Source organism: Ursus arctos, unplaced genomic scaffold, assembly GCF_023065955.2.
Source record: "Ursus arctos isolate Adak ecotype North America unplaced genomic scaffold, UrsArc2.0 scaffold_27, whole genome shotgun sequence".
NCBI classification, from domain to species: Eukaryota; Metazoa; Chordata; class Mammalia; order Carnivora; family Ursidae; genus Ursus; species Ursus arctos.
Window position 1 is genome coordinate 4,318,870 of NW_026622952.1, and position 19,031 is coordinate 4,337,900.

The window sequence follows — 19,031 nt, forward strand, 5'->3', positions numbered from 1 at the left end:
TCTATCTCTGTCAAATAAATAAATAAAATCTTTAAAAAATTTTTTATTTAAATTCAATTTGGTTAACATATAGTATATTTTTAGTTTCAGGCGTAGAATTTAGTGATTCATCAGTTGCATTTAACACCCAGTGCTCATTATAACAAGTGCCCTCCTTGATGCCCATCATCCTCCCACCTCTCCTGCAGCAACCCTCAGTTTGTTTCCTTTGTGTGTTGTTGTTATTGTTGTTTTGCTGGAGGACCAGTTAGGGATTTATTGCTAAACAGTGAGAACTTCTGAGCCGTGGACAAAGATCATCTTTGAGAACACTGAGCCATCAGAAGCACCGCCAACCTCATTAGAATTTTTGGCAAGAATAGTTCATAGGCAGTGAGGAATGTGCACTTCTATTAGGAAATGCATTGTGTCTGGTTCTGAGCCACCATTGACTATTTTTTCTTCCATCCATTATTTCACTGGGTTTCATAAGATGGTGGTATTTCTTTTTTTTTTCACATAAAGTATGTTTAATAAATATTTTGATCAAAATTAAACTAAGAAAAAACCCCAAGCAAATGGTAAGTAATGCTACCAAAACAACCCAGAAGAAAACTAAAATATGACAAACCAATAGCAAGAACATTAAAACTATGTCAAGGTAAGATGACTGTGTCAGGGAGTCCCCTCTGTCTATCCAAACCTACCAATTAAACTTGCAAACTTGCTCAAGTTCTGTCTTCTCCAGGAAGCTTTCCCCATCACTTCTGGTGTGCACCAGGATCACCTCTGAACTCCCAATTCTGCTTTCTACCCTTAAAGCTTCTCTTCTCCAGAACAGCTTTAGTCCCTTCTACCATTGCCCACAGGTCATCCTGTAGACGCTTTGGCATTATGTTCCTCCTCCTTCAGCTAAATGCACATTCAGCACTAGAATCCTTTTTGACAGAAAGCACCCTCCCAGCCATTCCAGATGGGAGGCCTCATGCTCCTGCCTCCTTTCCATTCCTGCTGGTGCCTTTACCTCCAGGCTGTTACTGCTTCTCCAATACCTGCCACCTGCCAGACTTTGCCCTCCAGATGTGCCTTCTCCTCCTCGCCCCCCTTTTCAGAACCTGCTTAACAAGAGCTGGTCAGATCATATCTTTCCACTCCTCTGATACCTATAGCACAGCCCACATTCCAAAGAGGATGAGAATGCAGTGACAACATCTGATTCACAACTGACCTCAGCTCCAATTCCTTGTCTTGCCCCCACCCCTTCCCCCTGCGCCTGGGCTCAGCAAAGCTTTTCTCTGACAGGAGGTTTCCTCTAATGGCAATCCTCTTGCATACTCTGTGATTCCACTGACCATCCTGTCGTCATTAGAGCAGCACCCCCAGCAGACCAGAACTGCAGGAGCAGGACTGGACTTCTCTCACATGCCACCAGCACCCACCACAGTGCCTGAAAACAGCCGGCTCTCAAGAGGTACTTGGAGCAGCAGTGAGTAGTGAAGGGGGGCTGTCAGTGGCCTTGTTTTGTGGCAGCTATGCCTTACATTTGGTACATTCAGAGAGATGGTGATATTCTAATTCCATCATTTATTCTTCATTTATGAGTCACTCTGGATGATGCCTGGGAACTAACTCTTCACTTTGGAACTGTTAGAAAGAAAGAAAGAAAGAAAGAAAGAAAGAAAGAAAGAAAGAAAGAAAGAAAGAAAGAAAGAAGAAAGAAAGAAAGAAAGAAAGAAAGAAAGAAAGAAGGAAGGAAGGAAGAAAGAAAGAAAGAAAGAAAGAAAGAAAGAAAGAAAGAAAGAAAGAAAAGGAAAGAATCAAGCGTTTTTCCTGCCCTTATAAGAACAGTACATCAAAGTAAATAGTTGACAAGAAGTTCATGTTCATAGAAGCATCCTTTGGTTTTGTATTTAAATTACTTCCCAGCTCTACTCAATGCTTCTTGTAGCCATGACACCTTTATTGCTATAGTCAGCCTCTCAAGTGTAGACCTTCATCTCTCAGCTGGACCTGCACTGTCCTCAATGTATTCTGTAGCTTTCAAGCACTGAGCCATTTAGGCTAGGAGCCCAAATTAACTGTTGGGGTGGGGCTCTGGTGTCAATATTTTTTAAAGCTCCCCAAGTGATTTCGGTGTACAGTCCAGGGACTGCTGCTCTAACCCACCCTACGCTTAACGTTGTGCTGGCAAAATATTCAAAGGCCGGTTGGGTTATGTCAGTTGTAGATAAGTGAAATCCAAATTCCTGAGCCTAACATTGGAGACCTCTGTTCCATACCAATCCAATCTCTGACTATAATCTACAGTAGGCCCCTCCTTTCCTGCCAAACTGATTTCCTTGTATTCTTTATGTCTAAAGAAAAATTACTTCCCATCTCCCCCACCCAAACACACATACGCACGCACAGGACACGTGATCTGGCAAAGGAGTTTTGGAGCATATTTATGGACCGGAGTCTGACAGGTATACATTTTCCACACTGAAACGTTAGCCCCTGGAAATGCTTGAGAGTGGATAGAAACAGTGGGGTAGAATATTTAAAACCAAGCCAGCCCCCTCCCCTCATCAGCTTAACTGTTTTCTTCAGAGACTTGGAAGTAAATATTCATAGTAAGCATCCAAGCTTGCTGAAGCTAGCTTTGGGCTAGTTGACAGGACAGAACAGTTCTCCCATCACTTGCCTTTCAACTAAAGGAAAGCAAAATCTATTTGTGCCCTTAGCAAAGTCAGTGACAGACATTTCCTAATTCGTGATCAGTTTCAGCACCTCTGCTGTCTGGTATCACTGCTGACAAAATCCCTCCTGATGGATGGAGCAACCTGGGGCAGATTCTGATGAAAACTTCCTTCTCTCATCTCTTCCCAGAAATGGAGATGTTTAAAATTTTCACACAAATGAAAGGAAACTAAAACTGAAACACAGAATTACATTTTCAGAAATCTGACATATAGCTACTCTAAAGGAGGCCCAATTTGCCAGGGGATTTTTTATATGAACGCAGAAATGGAAATTTCTTCTAAGGGGTTATCCATTAACCAAATCACAAGACAGACATGATCTGGTTCCGGACACCACAAGCACTTGATACCTGTTATTGTTTCTTATCTAGTTTTCTTATTTATCAGAAAGGAAAAACAGAGGGGAACTCAATCATCATGGTGTTATAAAGTTATATACTTTATAAGATTATTTTTCTCTGCTTAGTGTACCTATTTAATCTCAATAAGAACGTGTTAGCCTATTGGCCCCTTCTTCCTTGTGAACCAGGGATGATGTGAATATTCCTGAATCAAGTTTTACACACAGAATGGAGTTTGTAATAAGCATTGGACTGAAGGTCAGGAGAACTGCTTCTAGTCTTTCACTGGATTTATTAAAATGTTTCATCCCACAGCAGTCCGGTGGGAGTGGCTCTAGATCTCTATCCACTCCATGTGAAAACAGGGTCACATGTGACTGTTTGTGATTCATACAGGGTTAGAAGAGTGCAAGTCAGGGTGACTGACATATTCTGGTTTGCCCAGGACTTTCCTGCTTTAGCCCTGAAAGACCCACATCTTGGGAATCCCTTAAGTCCCTGGCAAAAGCAAATTCTTAGTCACCCTAGTGGCAGCCAGAGAGTACAACCTATACTCTGGGCTACAGCCCTACTCTTCATAACACCTTGAAGTCATTACTTAATGACTTAAAGTTCAAGTTACTTGCAGATCTGTGGCTTGTTCTCTCAACCAACAGCTCTACAGACAGCTTTTGGAACCAATGAATAGATGATATCTTCATCTGCATTCCTCAAATACCAATTGAAAGTAAATAGGCATTAGAGTAGGTATTCAATAAAAGCTCATTGAATTCTAGACCATTCTTTAATTGTAGTTAAATGACAAAGTAGGCTTATGGGAGGGGGGGAATTGGATCTATTAAGTTGTTGCGGTAACTGCAATATTGGACCCCTAGATTCTCAACCAAGTAGTTGTGGCCCTTATCTATGATGTAGTAGAAAAAAAGATGTTAAGAGCCCTGGGTACTAGTTCTGCTTTTGACACGAATATGACTTTGGCAAGTCACTTCCTCTGAACTTCAGCTAGCCCAAATGTAAAAGTAGGAAGTTGGGACCGGATGGTTTCTAAGCACTCTTTAACAGTCTTAACATTCTAGGCTTCGGACCCCGTTCAGAGAGTAAACAGTACTGTTAAAGGTTAAGTTATGAAACAAGTGCATTACAGATTGTATCTTCAGTATAATTGAGAAATAGTTTTTGTTAGTTCTCAAGGGTTAGTTACTCTTCTCAGCAATGGCGGTGACTATCTGATTCTTCCCCCCAAATGCCCAAAGTACCCATGGCCTCCAGTGTTCTTTTGTTCTCCCACTAGCAAGCCAAGATAAACTGATTTGCTCCCTCAATTGATCTTTAAGTTCTGTCTTTTCCTTGGTAACTACAGATTTGTTCATAAGTTTACTGGACTGAATGACAATCTATTAAAAACAGCTGGCCTTAAAACATTCCTTTTGAGCTGTACTGTGCTGGGCTGCGGCTGCCACTTTTCTTTTGTTCATGATTACACGTTGACTTATTTGTAGCATCTTGTCCAGGTATTTAGATCACCTGTCCCCTGACGACCACATAAATTAACCAAACAAAAGAAGGAATAAATCAGCATCTCGAGAAACCAATTCTGCCCTGGTCCAAGGCTCTATACTTACCAGGGGATTTGGAAGAAGAAAGCCATAATCTTCAGAAATGTGAAATCTTCTTAAAGATAATACTGGTGCTGTCTTCAAATTCTGACTTGGATTCTCCATAATTTTGTTTGAAGTGTCTACACTGAAGCCTAAGTTCCTGAGTGCCCACTACCCCAAATATATCAAAGATCCAGGGTAAGGGAGCTTCAGAATCGCATCTTCCTGTCGAAGTTAATTCTGCAGTGCCTCAGCAACAGAGAAGAACCTTGGTCTGAGGTTGAATTCCAGACTGCCATGAACTTTCTCTGACACAAGGCTGAGTAAATAATTCGAGACTGCTGATTAAAACAAACAGGCAAACAAAACCATAACAGAAAAAAAATTGTCTCCTTTTTTTTCACACATGTGTAGTATGAGAAGATTGATTTTAAATTCAGACACAAATATGTTCTCCTTTGGAAAGGGAAAAATAAACTAGAACTTTGGGCGTGGCTGATCCCAAATACCCTGACAGTAACCTGGTCCACAATGACTTTTGACACAGTGGGTCTTTATCCCAAAAGAGTAAACAATTAAAACTGGAAGTTAGTTACATTTAGACAGATATTTCAGTGGTTGGTGATGACTGGCGAGGAGAGGAAGACTCTAAACGCATGTCAGAACTTCAAAGGGTTCTGAACAACAACATACTCTAACTGAACAACATACTCTAAAATACAATTGCTTTGATTTTCTTTAAGAAATAATATTTAATCATTTTTCAAAATCTTTTTTTATTATTTTTTTAAATTTATATTTTAATGTTTTTTTATTATATTACATTAGTCACCATACAGTACATCCCTGGTTTCTGATGTAAAGTTCGATGATTCATTAGTTGTGTATAATACCCAGTGCACCATGCAATACGTGCCCTCCTTACTACCCATCACCAGCCTATCGCATTCCTCACCCCCCTCCCCTCTGAAGCCCTCAGTTTGTTTCTCAGAGTCCATAGTTCTCATGCTTCATTCCCCCTTCTGATTACCTCCCTTTCTTTATCCCTTTCTTCCCCTACCGATCTTCCTAGTTCTTATGTTCCATAGATGAGAGATATCATATGATAATTGTCTTTCTCTGCTTGACTTATTTCACTTAGCGTTATCTCCTCCAGTGCTGTCCATGTTGCAGCAAATGTTGAGAACTCATTCTTTCTGATAGCTGAGTAATATTCCATTGTATATATGGACCACAACTTCTTAATCCAGTCATCTGTTGAAGGGCATCTCGGTTCCTTCCACGATTTAGCTATTGTGGACAATGCTGATCTTTAATCACAATAAGAAGGACATATATATTTTTTGGGGGAAGGACATATATATTTTTAAGTTTAATGAATGAGGTAGTGGATATTAACAAACTTAAGAGCCTAAACAGATGATTCGATTTAACCCTCTACCTTTATTCACCATCTTTTGAGAACCTACCACAAAGATACATGATTTTACCTATGAAATACCTATTAATTTTACTGATTTTGCAGATCAGTAAACTGGGGCACACACATGTGAATAACTCTGTTGTCACTCTACTAATTATTGGCAGAGTGAGGACTAGAGCTGAGGTATCTTGACTTCCAAGCCATTGCTGTGTTCACCAGATCAGGATACCAGGCTGTCTGTCAAAAGTGCTATCACAGCTTGAATTCACTTAACTATGAGCCCACTTACAAGTTCCATGCCACAGATCTGCTCTATGGAAATTCTGAAGATTCTGCCTTTTGCCCAATGGACCCTGAACTTGGGTCATAAAGTTGTGAGCAAATTTATTTGCTATATTTTTAAAATATTTTATTTATTCATTTGAGATTGAGAGAGCACAGATGCACACAAGTTGGGGGAGGAGCAGAGGGAAAGGGAGAGGGACAAGCAGACTCCCCACCAGGCAGGCTTGATCCCAACACCCAACACCCAGAGATCATGACCTGAGCCAAAGTCAGACACTTAACCAACTGAACCACCCAAGTGCCCTCCTCCCCAAACAGATTTATTTGGAAGATAATTTATCTAAACACATCTTCCTCTTCCTCCCTTTCTCTAAGATAAATAGAAAAGCTAAGGTGTGCCTGGGTCCCAGGCTCAGCGTTGAGTATGGGACTCTTGGTTTCAGCTCAGGTCATGATCTCATAGTGGTGGGATTGAGCCCCAAGTCTGGCTCCAGTGCAGAGTCTGCTTGAGATTGTTTCCTCCACTCTCTCCCAACCCCTCTCTCTCCCCACCCATCACGTGTGCTCTCTCACTCTCAAATAAATAAATAACATGTTTTTAAAACATGCTAAAAGCAGGAAGTTCTCTGATCATTCATTGAACAATTCCCATGGAAGGTTCAACTTTAAAAGTTGTATGTCAAAAGCATAATTGATTTATGGTCCATCAAACACTTGAGAGCCATTTTCAGTTATCTACTTTCCCTCAACCCAATATCCAACCAGTCTTGAAATTGTTTCCTATGCCTTCCAAGTGCAATTTCTCAAACTTCATATGTTTAATCATCTTGTTCTCTTCTTCATTTTCAGATGAAAAGAAGTCCCAGTTATTTTGTTGATGCTAGTCATGCTATTTTGCATCCATTCCCTCTGCACCCTCTCCGGAATTTACTATAATGTTATAAAAGCATAGAATCATAAAATCAGAACTAAAAAGGAACATTACGGAGTACATGATCTAGTTTAACACCCTCACTGTACGTATAAAAACCTGAAATATATGGGAGTGAAATGACTTACCAAATGTCATCCTGGAAGTGCACATAAGAATTGGACTGGAATTCTGACTTGGTGTCTCTCAATCCAGAACTTTCCACTGTTAACTCAGCCAGGCCTACCTTCGTGTAAATTTCTGTCACCTATCCACTATGAGTCTTTCAACAGGTGGCTTAAGGTTCTGAGCCTCTTTTTTCCACCTCTGAAGGAAATAGTAAATTTATCCCGGAGACATTTTGGGATAAATAAATGAGAAACCATTAAATGAAGCACTTATCAGAAAACAATAAATGCTATTTTTCTCATGCTCTTCTCATCTCATTCTGGAAATCCTTTTTTAGTATGTTTCTCTGGTTTTCTTTCCTATCATTCTGATTATATCCTTTTCTATTTCAATCACTGACTCCTTTTTTTTTAATATTGGCCATGAACATATACATATTTGTAGTGTTATTACAACTATTTTCTGCTTCAATATGCTTATGTATTTCCATATGATCTTAGCCATCAGTTCTATATGCCCAGCTTCCCAATGCTGCATATTCAGTCTTGACCTTTCTGGCTCCCAAGGTTTAGATCCTATGGTACTTGTGGGTCAGTGAACATCTCAGGTCCTACCAGAAAATCTTTCAAGAGCTGCTCACTGTGGGGTGCCTGCGTGGTGCAGTCGGTTAAACATTCTGCTCTTGGTTTCAGCTCAGGGTTTGATCTCAGGGTCAGGGTCGTGAGATTGAGCACCACATGGGGTTCTGTACTCCGTGTGGAGTCTGCCTGAGATTCTCTCTCCTTCTCCCCCTCCCACCATGCTCTCTCTGTCTCTCTCAAATAAATAAATAAATATATCTTTAAAAAAGAGCTCCTCACCGTAAATTAAATAAAGTTCAAGTTTTCTTGATCTGGCATTCAATAATGTCCATCGCCTGACCCCTTATCATCTTTCTAGCTGTTCAAAATTGTACAATCACTTTGGACTTCTTTCATGTCCTATTCAAGTTCTTCCTGGCTTCACAGTTACTAACACATTTATGTCATCTTTTCTGTTAGAATGTAAGCTTCTTGAAGAATTCATACCCAACTTTGCATCTTCCTTTAGCAGCGTGTGTCCAGTGTCTGGTGCTCAAGAAGTGTTTGTTAAATGAGTGGTCTCTCAGAGTCTCATGGTGGACCCCATATTTTTAGAACCAGGGTCTTGATGCCAGGTAGAAGTTTGTATTGGCCCCGCCCCAGAGACTTACTCTGCCCTAAGGAACATAGTGGCCACACACTCCATGAAGCTCTGCCTGGCATCTTTCTTATTTACTAAGAGGAAGGTGGTGAAACATAATTGTGGACAGGAACTTCCTTTCCTGAGAGAAAGGTTTGGAATTTCAGTCTTGAGTTCTATAATTAGCTTTCCCATCAATTACAGTGGTATCCGTGTGCAACAAGGGTTCTTTTGTCCTACTGGGAATTAGGGCTTTTTAGAAATGGAACAAGGGGTATTCAGAAAAGGAAAACATTCACAACTTAATTTTTAAGATATTATTTATATGTTTATTTTTTTTTTTGAAGATTTTATTTATTTATTTATTTATTTATTTATTTATTTATTTGAGTGAAAGAGAGACCACAAGCAGGGGCAGGATCAGAGGGAAAGAGACACACAGACTCCATGCTGAGCATGAGCTTGATGTGGGGCTCAATCTCACGACCCTGAGATCATGATCTGAGCTGAAATCAAGAGTCAGAAGTTTAACGGACTGAGCCACTCAGGCACCCCAAAGTATCATTTATATGTTTAATGGTGGCAATTTCAGATATGCTTAGTTTCAAACTGATAAAGTTCATCTGACTTGTCACAAACAATCAACCCAAACAGTGCTGGTACACTGGGACTATTCCTGTACAGCTCATTAATCCCTTCTTTGTTTGTAAATTCAGTGGGACTTTTCATTCCTCTATGGTGAACCATGCGGGAATCTGGCATTTTGCCTTTTTTTCTTCTCTTTCTCCCTCCCCCCCCCTTTTTTTAACTCTCTTCTCTTCTTAACATTTGCTAGGACGTCTATTCCTTCTGGTTTGATTGTACTTAAAAATAATAAGAAAAAATAGTTAATACTCATTGATTTTTCTTCTGTGACAAGTCTTCTTCTTGAATTATCTCATTTAACTCTCACACAGCCCTGTGACTTAGGTCCTATTATTCCCATAACTCAGTTGAAAAAACTGAAGCTTGTAAAACTTAAGTAAAAGCCTAAGGTCATACTTTTTGTAAGTGGTGGAGTCAGGACTGGAGCATAGACAATCTGACTTTAAGGTCACCACTCCTAGTGGAGATGGAGGGGAAAAAATTAAAAATAAATAAAAATAAAATAAAATAAACACCGCTACTAAGCACTAGGGGCAGGGCTTCCCTGCTTTGGTTATTCTCTCCTGTGAATTCTGGTTACAGTTTACTATTGGTGATCTCCATAGTTCAGATCCCAACTTCCCTCTCCTCACTTTGTTCCTTCTCCATGGATGACTTCATCTATTCAAAGACTTTGGCTGTCATTTCTAGACTGATGATTCTCAACGTTTTATTTCTAGATGGATCTCTTCTGCCGTCTACTAGAGGTCTTCACTTCACTGTTCTATAGAAGCTTCATATGAAAATCGTAACACAGAGTGCATATCTTAGATACCTTTCATGAAGGCAGGGGCAAAAGCTTTTAAAACCTCCAGCAACTAGTTCCGGGTCTTGAGCAGAGAGCCCACTAACTAATGACAGGTCCAAGCTGTACTTATCAATTTATTCTTTCATAATAACAAAACTCATCTGCCTCATCTATTCCATGTCTTAGTAAATGGTATCCTTCAGAACCAGCAATATAATCTGAGGGGCCAGTGGAGAATGAAAAGGTAAGGACCTTGTTCAAAATCATTCAGAATTTCAAGATACTGACAGTAGAATATTAAGCCAAGCATTAGGCCTTTCTGTATGCAAAACCCTTTGTGACTGTAGAGCTTGACTGTCCATGAACCTGGCCCTGGTTCTTCTGTAGCCACAGGTGACCAGCTAGAAACCTGGAAGTCGTTTCCATTATATGCAACAGAACATCTGTCTTGCTGGTCCTGCTGCCTTAGTATTTCTTGTGTTTCCCTTTATTGCCAGTCCTGCTGCCATTGTTTTTGATTTCTTGCTATTTACTATCGGAATATTACATCATAATCCCTAACTGATCTCTCTGCCTCAAATCTAATCCCATAATTCTTTCCCATTTTGAGACTTGAATTCCTTTTACAACCTCCAAATTCATATCCCTGTCTTTATCATGACCTTCCATTTTATCCCACCCGTACAATATTTCTTTATAACTACTACCAGAGTCACTTAAATATTTATTTATTTGTGATGGGCAGACTTTCATTTCAATATTATTCAAAAAAGCAAATATAATAATGTCATTTCTCTGCTTAAAATCTTTCCCTTGGTTTTCAAGGTAAATTGAAACTATTTCATTGCATGGCCCTCGAAGCTGATCACAGTTTAGCTTCGCCAACACGTCAGCCTTATTTTTTTATGCTTCAGCCATACTGAACTATGTGTACTTCCTCAGGCAGACCATGCTTTTGTCATTGTTCTTTGTACACTCTTCTCTCTTCCTGAAATTTTCAAAACTTTCTTTTACTTGCATATGTATTAATCACCCTTTAAAACTCATCTCATATATTACCTTATCAAAGAAAGTCTATTCTTATCACAACTCTTCAGTACCACCTCCCCTTCCCTGTTTTGCCCTTTCTTTCTCTCTGCTGCCCACTAGTCTGGGTTAGGGACTATACCTCTCTGCTCTCACACTCTCTGTTTGTATTTGTATAGCTTCCATCCCATTGTTCTGAATTAATTCATTTGTCCCTTTCCCCACTAGGGAGATCCTTGAAGTATGGTTAGTGTCCTTAATCTTTCCATCTCTGTTACTTAGTTTAGGGACTAGCAAACCATGTTTGCCTACTAAATAGTTATTGAACCGATGAGTACTTAGGATAGAAATTCTGATGCTTATAGGGTAAGATTTAACACCATTAATGAAATTATGCTTGAGTCAATATAGCATTTATATATTTCTTCTCTTAGCAGCCAATATTTTAAACACATTGCTAAGTGCTAATGATGTAAGAATGAAAAAGCCATGGATCCTAACTATAGAGAACCGGTAAATTAGCAGCTGAAATAATACACATACACACAGAAAGAGAGTGCCATAATCACTAGATAAGAGCAAAACTGGCATATTCAAACAGAATTTTAAAAATCTATGGGAATAGAGTTGAGAGAAACTTCTCTACAAGTTAATCCTTCAGTTTGGGTTTGGGCAATGGCCTAACATATCGGTTCTCAAATAGAAATGGACATGTGGGAGGTGGTTGTATCAGTATGATCACTGGAGCTCTTCTCAGAGTTCACAAGGCTTTGCTCTTCTTTGGAAAATTGGAGGGTCTGGTATGCATATCCTTCAAATGACGCTTTCTTCCAAAGACAGGTTATTCTGGTATTGCCATTTCTTCATTCAACCTGCTGCCAACATTTTTGAAAATCAGCAAAAACTAAAAAGAGTTCCCGTTCTGATTTACTGGCAGTGTTATTGATAGGAAACAATGCCGTTGATTTTGTAAACTTGTAAAAGACACAAATATATAGAAATAGCTATTACATCAAAATCACTGTAATCTAGAAGAAATATCAGTGCTATTCTAATATTGAACACATGCTGACTTTATGTTGTTTAAAATTTCCATTAGATTGACCTAGCCTGTCGTTTAATTTTTTTTCATGGATGAATTTGCAGGTCACATATACGACTGAATCACAGAGTTGGAAGTCACCCTAAGATGATCTATTTATTTCTGATCTTTTCGATGTGTACAAACAGACTAGAGAAGGTAAGTGAATTATTTAAGCTCACATAGTAGTTTTCTTTTTAATAGACTTTATTTTTTTAGAGCAGTTTTAAATTCATAGCAAAATGGAGAAGAAAGTACAGGGAATTCCCATTAATCTTCTGCCCCCACATGCACAGCTTTACACACCACAGGGGTATGCTTGTTAAAATCAATGAACCTACACTGACACATCACTATCATCCAAAGTCCATAATTTACATTAGGGTTCACTCCTGGTGTTGTTCATTCTATGGGTTTTAGCAAATGTATAATGATATATATCCACCATTGTAGTGTCACACAGAATAATTGCGCTGCGCTAAAAATCCTGTTTTGCTTATTCATCTGTCCCTCTTCCCTCACCCCTGAAAATCATTGATTCTTTTACTGTCTCCATGCTTTTGCCTTTTCCAAAATGTCATATAGTTGGAATCATACAGTATGTAGCCTTTTCAGATTGACTTTTTTTACTTGTTAATATGCTTGGTAGGTTCCTCCTTTTTTTTTTTTTTCCTTGATCCCTCATTTCTTTAAAGTGCTGAATAAAGGACACCTGGGTGGCTCAGTCAGTTAAGCGTCCAACTTATGATTTTGGCTCAGGTCATGATCTCAGGGTGGTAAGATTGAGGCCCGCATGGGGCTCCACACTCAGTGGGGGGCTGCTTGAGATTCTCTCTCTCCCTCACCCTCTGCTCCTCCCCCCACTTGAGCTCGCTCTCTTTCTCTCCAAAATAAATAAACAAATCTTTAAAAACTATAAGGTGCTGAATAATATGACATTGCTAGGGTGTACTTCAGTTTCTTTTCTCATTCACCAGCTGAAGGACATCTTGCTTGCTTCTAAGTTGTGGCAATTATGAATAAATAAATAAATATGAAAAAAATTTAAACGTGCACGTTTTTGTGTAGACATAAATTTTATTTTCCTTTCCTCAAATTATGGATCCTGCTGTGAAGCAATGCAATGACTTTTGATGACATGGACCATATATATCTTTTGTGTCCTCTTTCAAGTATTAACTTTACTTTCTGCTATGAAGGTGTAAGATTTCCCAGTTTTATCAACCATCTGATTTAAATCTTCTCTTTAGGGTATTTTGGCCCATCATAAAACCAACCCACAAAGCCAACACAGGGTAATTTTCCATCAAAGTGCATTTATACTACCTTGTATGATAGGTCATTTTTAGAGTCTTACATCTTATAAGCTGAACCTGGAAGTATATTCCTATTTGCCGCAATACGTCTGGTAATTTGTCAAGTCTATACCCATGATGTTGTCAGCAGGTAAGCACATTCTATGAAAAAGAGAAAACCTTTTCCATCATTTGGATAATAAATAATAATCACATTTTGAGCAGTAGCTATATGAACTCCTTTAGAAAATTTACTCACCCCTTCTCTGAATAAAACATATTTACCAACATATTTATGGTTTTCAATCTGATTGATTTTAACCTGTAAATAGTTAAAAAAAAAAAGATGTAATGTTTCACAATGTACGTTTCTGATAACACAACTGTGGCCCCATACCTCAGGTTTCGCTTTCTTTAGAAAAAAAAAGTTAGCATTTTATAATCTACCGATACTACTTTATTTAATGCATTTTTGACACTGTCAATGTCAAAGCTGTCCTCCGAATAAGTAATGTCTAAGCATACAGCCCACGGATCAAATGTTATTCAAGACCATGTGCAATGTGAGTTGCAATTTCTAGGGTAAATGTAATTAGGAGTATCAAATAAAGTATAGTGCTTTTTATAATGCCATTTTCAATTAAGTTGCTAGCCTAAAATAGGCCATTTTAATGTTCACATTTTACATAAGAGGTGAATTCCTAGGGTAGTATGTAATGAAAATGAAGTTACAATATTCTTGTGACAATCTGGTGCATGATGTTTTAAACTTTGTTTTTACTCACCATACAGTACATCATTAGTTTTTGATGTAGTGTTCCATGATTCATTGTTTATTTTATGGTGACTAACATAACTTAATAGAAAAAATTAATAAACTTTGGTTTTTGAAAAGATTTTCATTCTGTTTTTTTACATATCTGCTTTTTTATTATAGTACATTTCTTTTTAAATTTAAATTCAATTAATTAACATATAGTATATTACTAGTTTCAGAGGTAGAGTTTAGTGATTCATCAGTTGCATACAACACCCAGTGTTCATTGCATCAAGTGCCCTCCCTAATGCCCATCCCCCACTTACCCCATCCTCCCACCCAGCTACCCCTCCAGCAACCCTCAGTTTGTTTCCTAGAGTTAAGAGTCTCTTATGGTTTTTCTCCCTTTCTGATTTTGTCTTATTTAATTTTTCCCTCCCTTCTGCTATGATCCTCTCTTTTGTTTCTTAAATTCCACATATGAGTGAAAGCATATGATAATTATCTTTCTCTGATTGACTTATTTTGCTTTGTGTAATACCCTCTAGTTCCATCCACATCATTGCAAATGGTAAGATTTCATTTTTTTGTTGGCTGAGTAATGTTCCATTGATAATATACTACATCTTCTTTATCCATTCATCTGCCAGTGGACATCTCAGCTCTTTCCATAGTTTGGCTATTGTGACATTGCTGTTATAAACATTGGGGTGCAGGTGCCCCTTTAGATCACTATATTTGTATCTTTGGGTAAATACCGAGTAGTGCAATTGCTGGGTCATAGAGTAGCTCTATATTCAACTTTTTGAGGAAACTCCATACTGTTTTCCAGAGTGGCTGTATCACTTTGCATTCCCATCAGCAGTGTGAGAGGGTTCCCCTTTCTCCGCATCCTCACCAACACCTGTTGTTTCCTGACTTGTTAATTTTAGCCATTCTGACTGGTGTGAGGTAATATTTCATTGTGGTTTTTATTTGTATTTCCCTGATGCCAAGTGATGTTGAGCATTTTTTCATGGTTCTGTTGGCCATTTATATGTTTTTTTCCCATTCCTTGAGCCGATTATTTGTTTTTGGGCTGTTGAGTTTGATTAAATTCTTTATAGATTTTGGATACTAACCCTTTATCCAATAAGACATTTGCAATTACCTTCTCCCATTCCACAGGTGATTTTTTGTTTTAGCAACTGTTTCCTTTGCTGTGCAAAAGCTTTTTATCTTGAAGTCCCAATAGTTATTTTTTGCTTTTGTTTTCCTTGCCTTTGAAGACGTGTCTAGCAAGAAGTTGCTTCAACTGAGGTCAAAGAGGTTGCTGCCTGTGTTCTGCTCTAGGATTTTTTTTTTTTAAAGATTTTATTTATTTATTCGACAGAGATAGAGACAGCCAGAGAGAGAGGGAACACAAGCAGGGGGAGTGGGAGAGGATGAAGCAGGCTCACAGCAGAGGAGCCTGATGTGGGGCTCGATCCCATAATGCGGGGATCACGCCCTGAGCCAAAGGCAGACGCTTAGCCGCTGTGCCACCCAGGCGCCTCTGCTCTAGGATTTTGTTGGGTTCCTGTCTCATATTTAGGTCTTTCATCCATTTTGAGTCTATTTTTGTGTATGGTATAAGCAAATAGTCAAGTTTCATTCTTCTGCATGTGGCCTTCCAGTTTTCCCAGCACCATTTGTTGAAGAGACTGTCTTTTTTCCATTAGATGTTCTTTCCTGCTTTGTTGAAGATTAGTTGACCATAGAATTGAGGGTCCCTTTCTGGGTTCTCTATTCTATTCCATTGATCTATGTGTCTGTTTTTGTGCCAGTACCATACCATCTTGATGATTACAGCTTTGTAATATAGCTTAAAGTCTAGATTTGTGATGCCATTAGCTTTGGTTTTTCTTTTTCAACATTCCTCTCACTATTTGGGGACTTTTCTGGTTCCATACAAATTTTAGGATTATTTGTTTCAGGTCTGTGAAAGATGTTGATGGCATTTGGATAGGGATTGCATCAAATATGTAGATTGCTCTGGGTAGCACAGACATTTTAACAATATTTTTTCTTCCAATTCATGAGCATGGAATGTTTTTCCATTTCTTTGTATCTTCCTCAATTTCTTTCATACCTGTTCTATAATTTTCAGAGTAGAAATCCTTTACCTCTTTGGTTAGGTTTAGTCCTAGGTATCTTGTCGTTTTTGGTGCAATTGTAAATGGGATCAAATGCCTCAATTTCTCTTTCTTCTGTCTCATTGTTAGTGTATAGAAATGTAACTGCTTTCTGTGCATTGATTTTATATCCTGCCACTTTGCTGAACTCCTATATGAGTTCTAGCAATTATGGGGTAGAGTATTTTGGGTTTTCCACATAGGGTATCTTGTCATCTGTAATGAGTGAAAGTTTGACTTCTTTGCTGATTTTTTTTGCCTTTTGTTTCTTTTCATTGTCTGATTGCTGAAGCTAGGACTTCCAGTACTATGCTGAACAACAGTGGTGAAAGTGGGCATCACTGTCATGTTCCTGACCTTAGGGGAAAAGCTCTCAGTTTTTCCCTCTTGAGAATGATATTCACTGTGGATTTTTCACATCTGGCTTTCATGGTATTGAGCTATACTAAGTACACATACTTGCTATTTTCAAAATAGTTATAAAGATCCAAAGTAGAAGGCTGATCCAATTTGGCAATGGATTTTTCACCACATGTTGGACTATTTGTACCCATTCCAACTTTCTTGGCTATTATTTTGACTGCACTTCAAAGCCAGTGTGAATGGTCTCAGCTCTGTAGACAAAAGCAAATGATCCTTTACCAAGCAGATTTCCAACTTTCAAATTTCCTTTACAGGATACATATTTTTCCCATACAGGATACATATTTTTGCTCCTATTAAGCTCAGTTCCCATTAGGCTAAGTTTCCATGGCTACAGTTCCAGTGGCAAAAACACAGCCTCAAAAAGGTCTCCAGGACATCTTTTAAGTCAGGAATATGCCTCTGAACTTCCATTTTAGAAAACTAGGACTGGCTGACAAAATAGCAGTAATGGGAACAAAAATACCACCCTACCTCCACTACTCTCATTACTACAACATAATAAAAAAGTCATGCATGAGTTGGAAATCTTGGGGAATGCCCATGCAATCAAGTACCCAATACTTCTATTGCAAAGGTCAAAAGGGGCAAAGTTGCCACGTACAGACAGTTTTTCCTTTAAGGGAGTTTTTACTCTGTAGTGGTTTGACAATTCTGGAGTCAGTTTGCCTGGGTTTAATCTTTCACTTTGCCATACACTAGCTGTGTAGCTTTTAAAAGCCACTGAACTACATTGGGTCTCAATTTCCTTAAAAGTAGCTAGTACTTATCTCATTGGCTCATTGAAATACTGAAGTGAATTGATATATGAAAGCTCCAAATAGGAGTTTTCTATATTGTCAGAGGCATTGGAGAGGGATTCATGTGTTGTATGGGTCATTGTATCTCTGACTTGGCAAGAACGTTAGAGACCACCAAGTGCATGTTTATATGCTAAATTTTTAGCCTGTCTGAACTTCCAATTTTTAATTTGTTTTAAAGATTTTAAAATTTACTTATTTGTCTGCTAGGGAGAGAGTGTGAGGACAAGCAGAAGGAGAGGCAGGCAGAGGGAGAAGCAGGCTCTCTGCTGAGCAAGGAGCCTGATGTGGGACTCAGTCCCAGGACCCTGGGATCATGACCTGAGCTGAAGGCAGATGCTTAACCAACTGAGCCACCCAGGTGTCCTTCAATTGTTTATTGTTCTATAAAACAATTCTGTGGAAATTAATAAATTCTTATCTTTAGTTTATGGCTCACCATTAGAACTGTATGTCTCTGTGCATTAACTCTTACAGAATGGTATGAGGAGTCCAGAATGCATGAATTAAGTAATATTCCCTCTGTATCATGTAATATTATATTTAAGATATTAGAGTGAGAAAAATGTAAATTATATGTAAGGAACGTCAATCATTTATTGTGCAAAAGTTAAGTATAGAAGGAAGGGTGAAAAGAATACTTAGTTTTCTGAATCCTTGATATGAAAAAGATATGTATTATCAGGTAAGTTTTCCTCACTTATGGAAAACAATGTGTAGGGAATATACCACTATACACTTCTGATTTTACTAAGACATAGAGTGGGATGGAATTACTGTTAATTCTATTCAAATAGAGCCCATGTTACTAAGAATTCACTGAATCTAGCTAAAACCTTCTCTTATGGTAGTAGACTACCTTTACCTTCTAGTGATTCAATGACCCCTCCCCCAGGAGCACTCACTGTGATGAGCAGAGGACACATGGCATGGATGCAAGAATACCACGACTTCTTTAGAAACATCCAGTATTTTTTTGTACATTTTCCAATCTAGAGATGACTGAATTAGAAGAAAGGCAGGAATCATGATTTCTATTATTTGGACAGATAGAAGATAACAGCCTCTGAGGAACAAGCATCCACACTCTTTGCGGAGAACTTGAAGCCCAGTTTCAGTCTGTCTACCACCTATGTAACAACAATGCTGTGTTAGGAACAATGCTCCCTGCTTCTCCCTTCCTCTACCTACTTTTCATCCCTCCAGGTCAGATATATGTGATGTTCTTAAAGAGAAGATGTGGGTTCAAGGTCTGACTGAGGGACTCAAAGATGTTTTGCATGTCAAGGTGATTCATTACTAATTAGGTAAAACCAACTCTGGAGAAGAAATTCCTGATGCGTAACCTTTAGGTGTGTAGTTGTGAAGCCAGAGTGATCAGTGTAGAAGACAGTTCAGAAAAAAATCTTAACTTGGAGCCAATAAACGATCCTTAGCAATTTACCTACTTATATTCTA

The 19,031-nt window shown here is 38.6% G+C and overlaps 1 protein-coding gene across 3 annotated transcripts in view; it reads right to left on the bottom strand.

The window, feature by feature from the left end:
* Positions 1 to 4,982, bottom strand: part of IDO2 (indoleamine 2,3-dioxygenase 2) — a 64,245-nt gene extending 59,263 nt beyond the window's left edge. Inside the window, exon 1 of one of the 3 annotated variants that reach the window (XM_026485669.4) lies at positions 4,684 to 4,982. In XM_026485669.4, the coding sequence (XP_026341454.2) occupies positions 4,684 to 4,782 (99 nt within the window). In that variant the 5' untranslated portion in view covers positions 4,783 to 4,982. The remainder of the gene's footprint in view (positions 1 to 4,683) is intronic. The other 2 variants (XM_026485670.4, XM_026485671.4) reach the window with 2 other exon arrangements.
* Between the last annotated feature and the right edge of the window lie 14,049 nt (positions 4,983 to 19,031).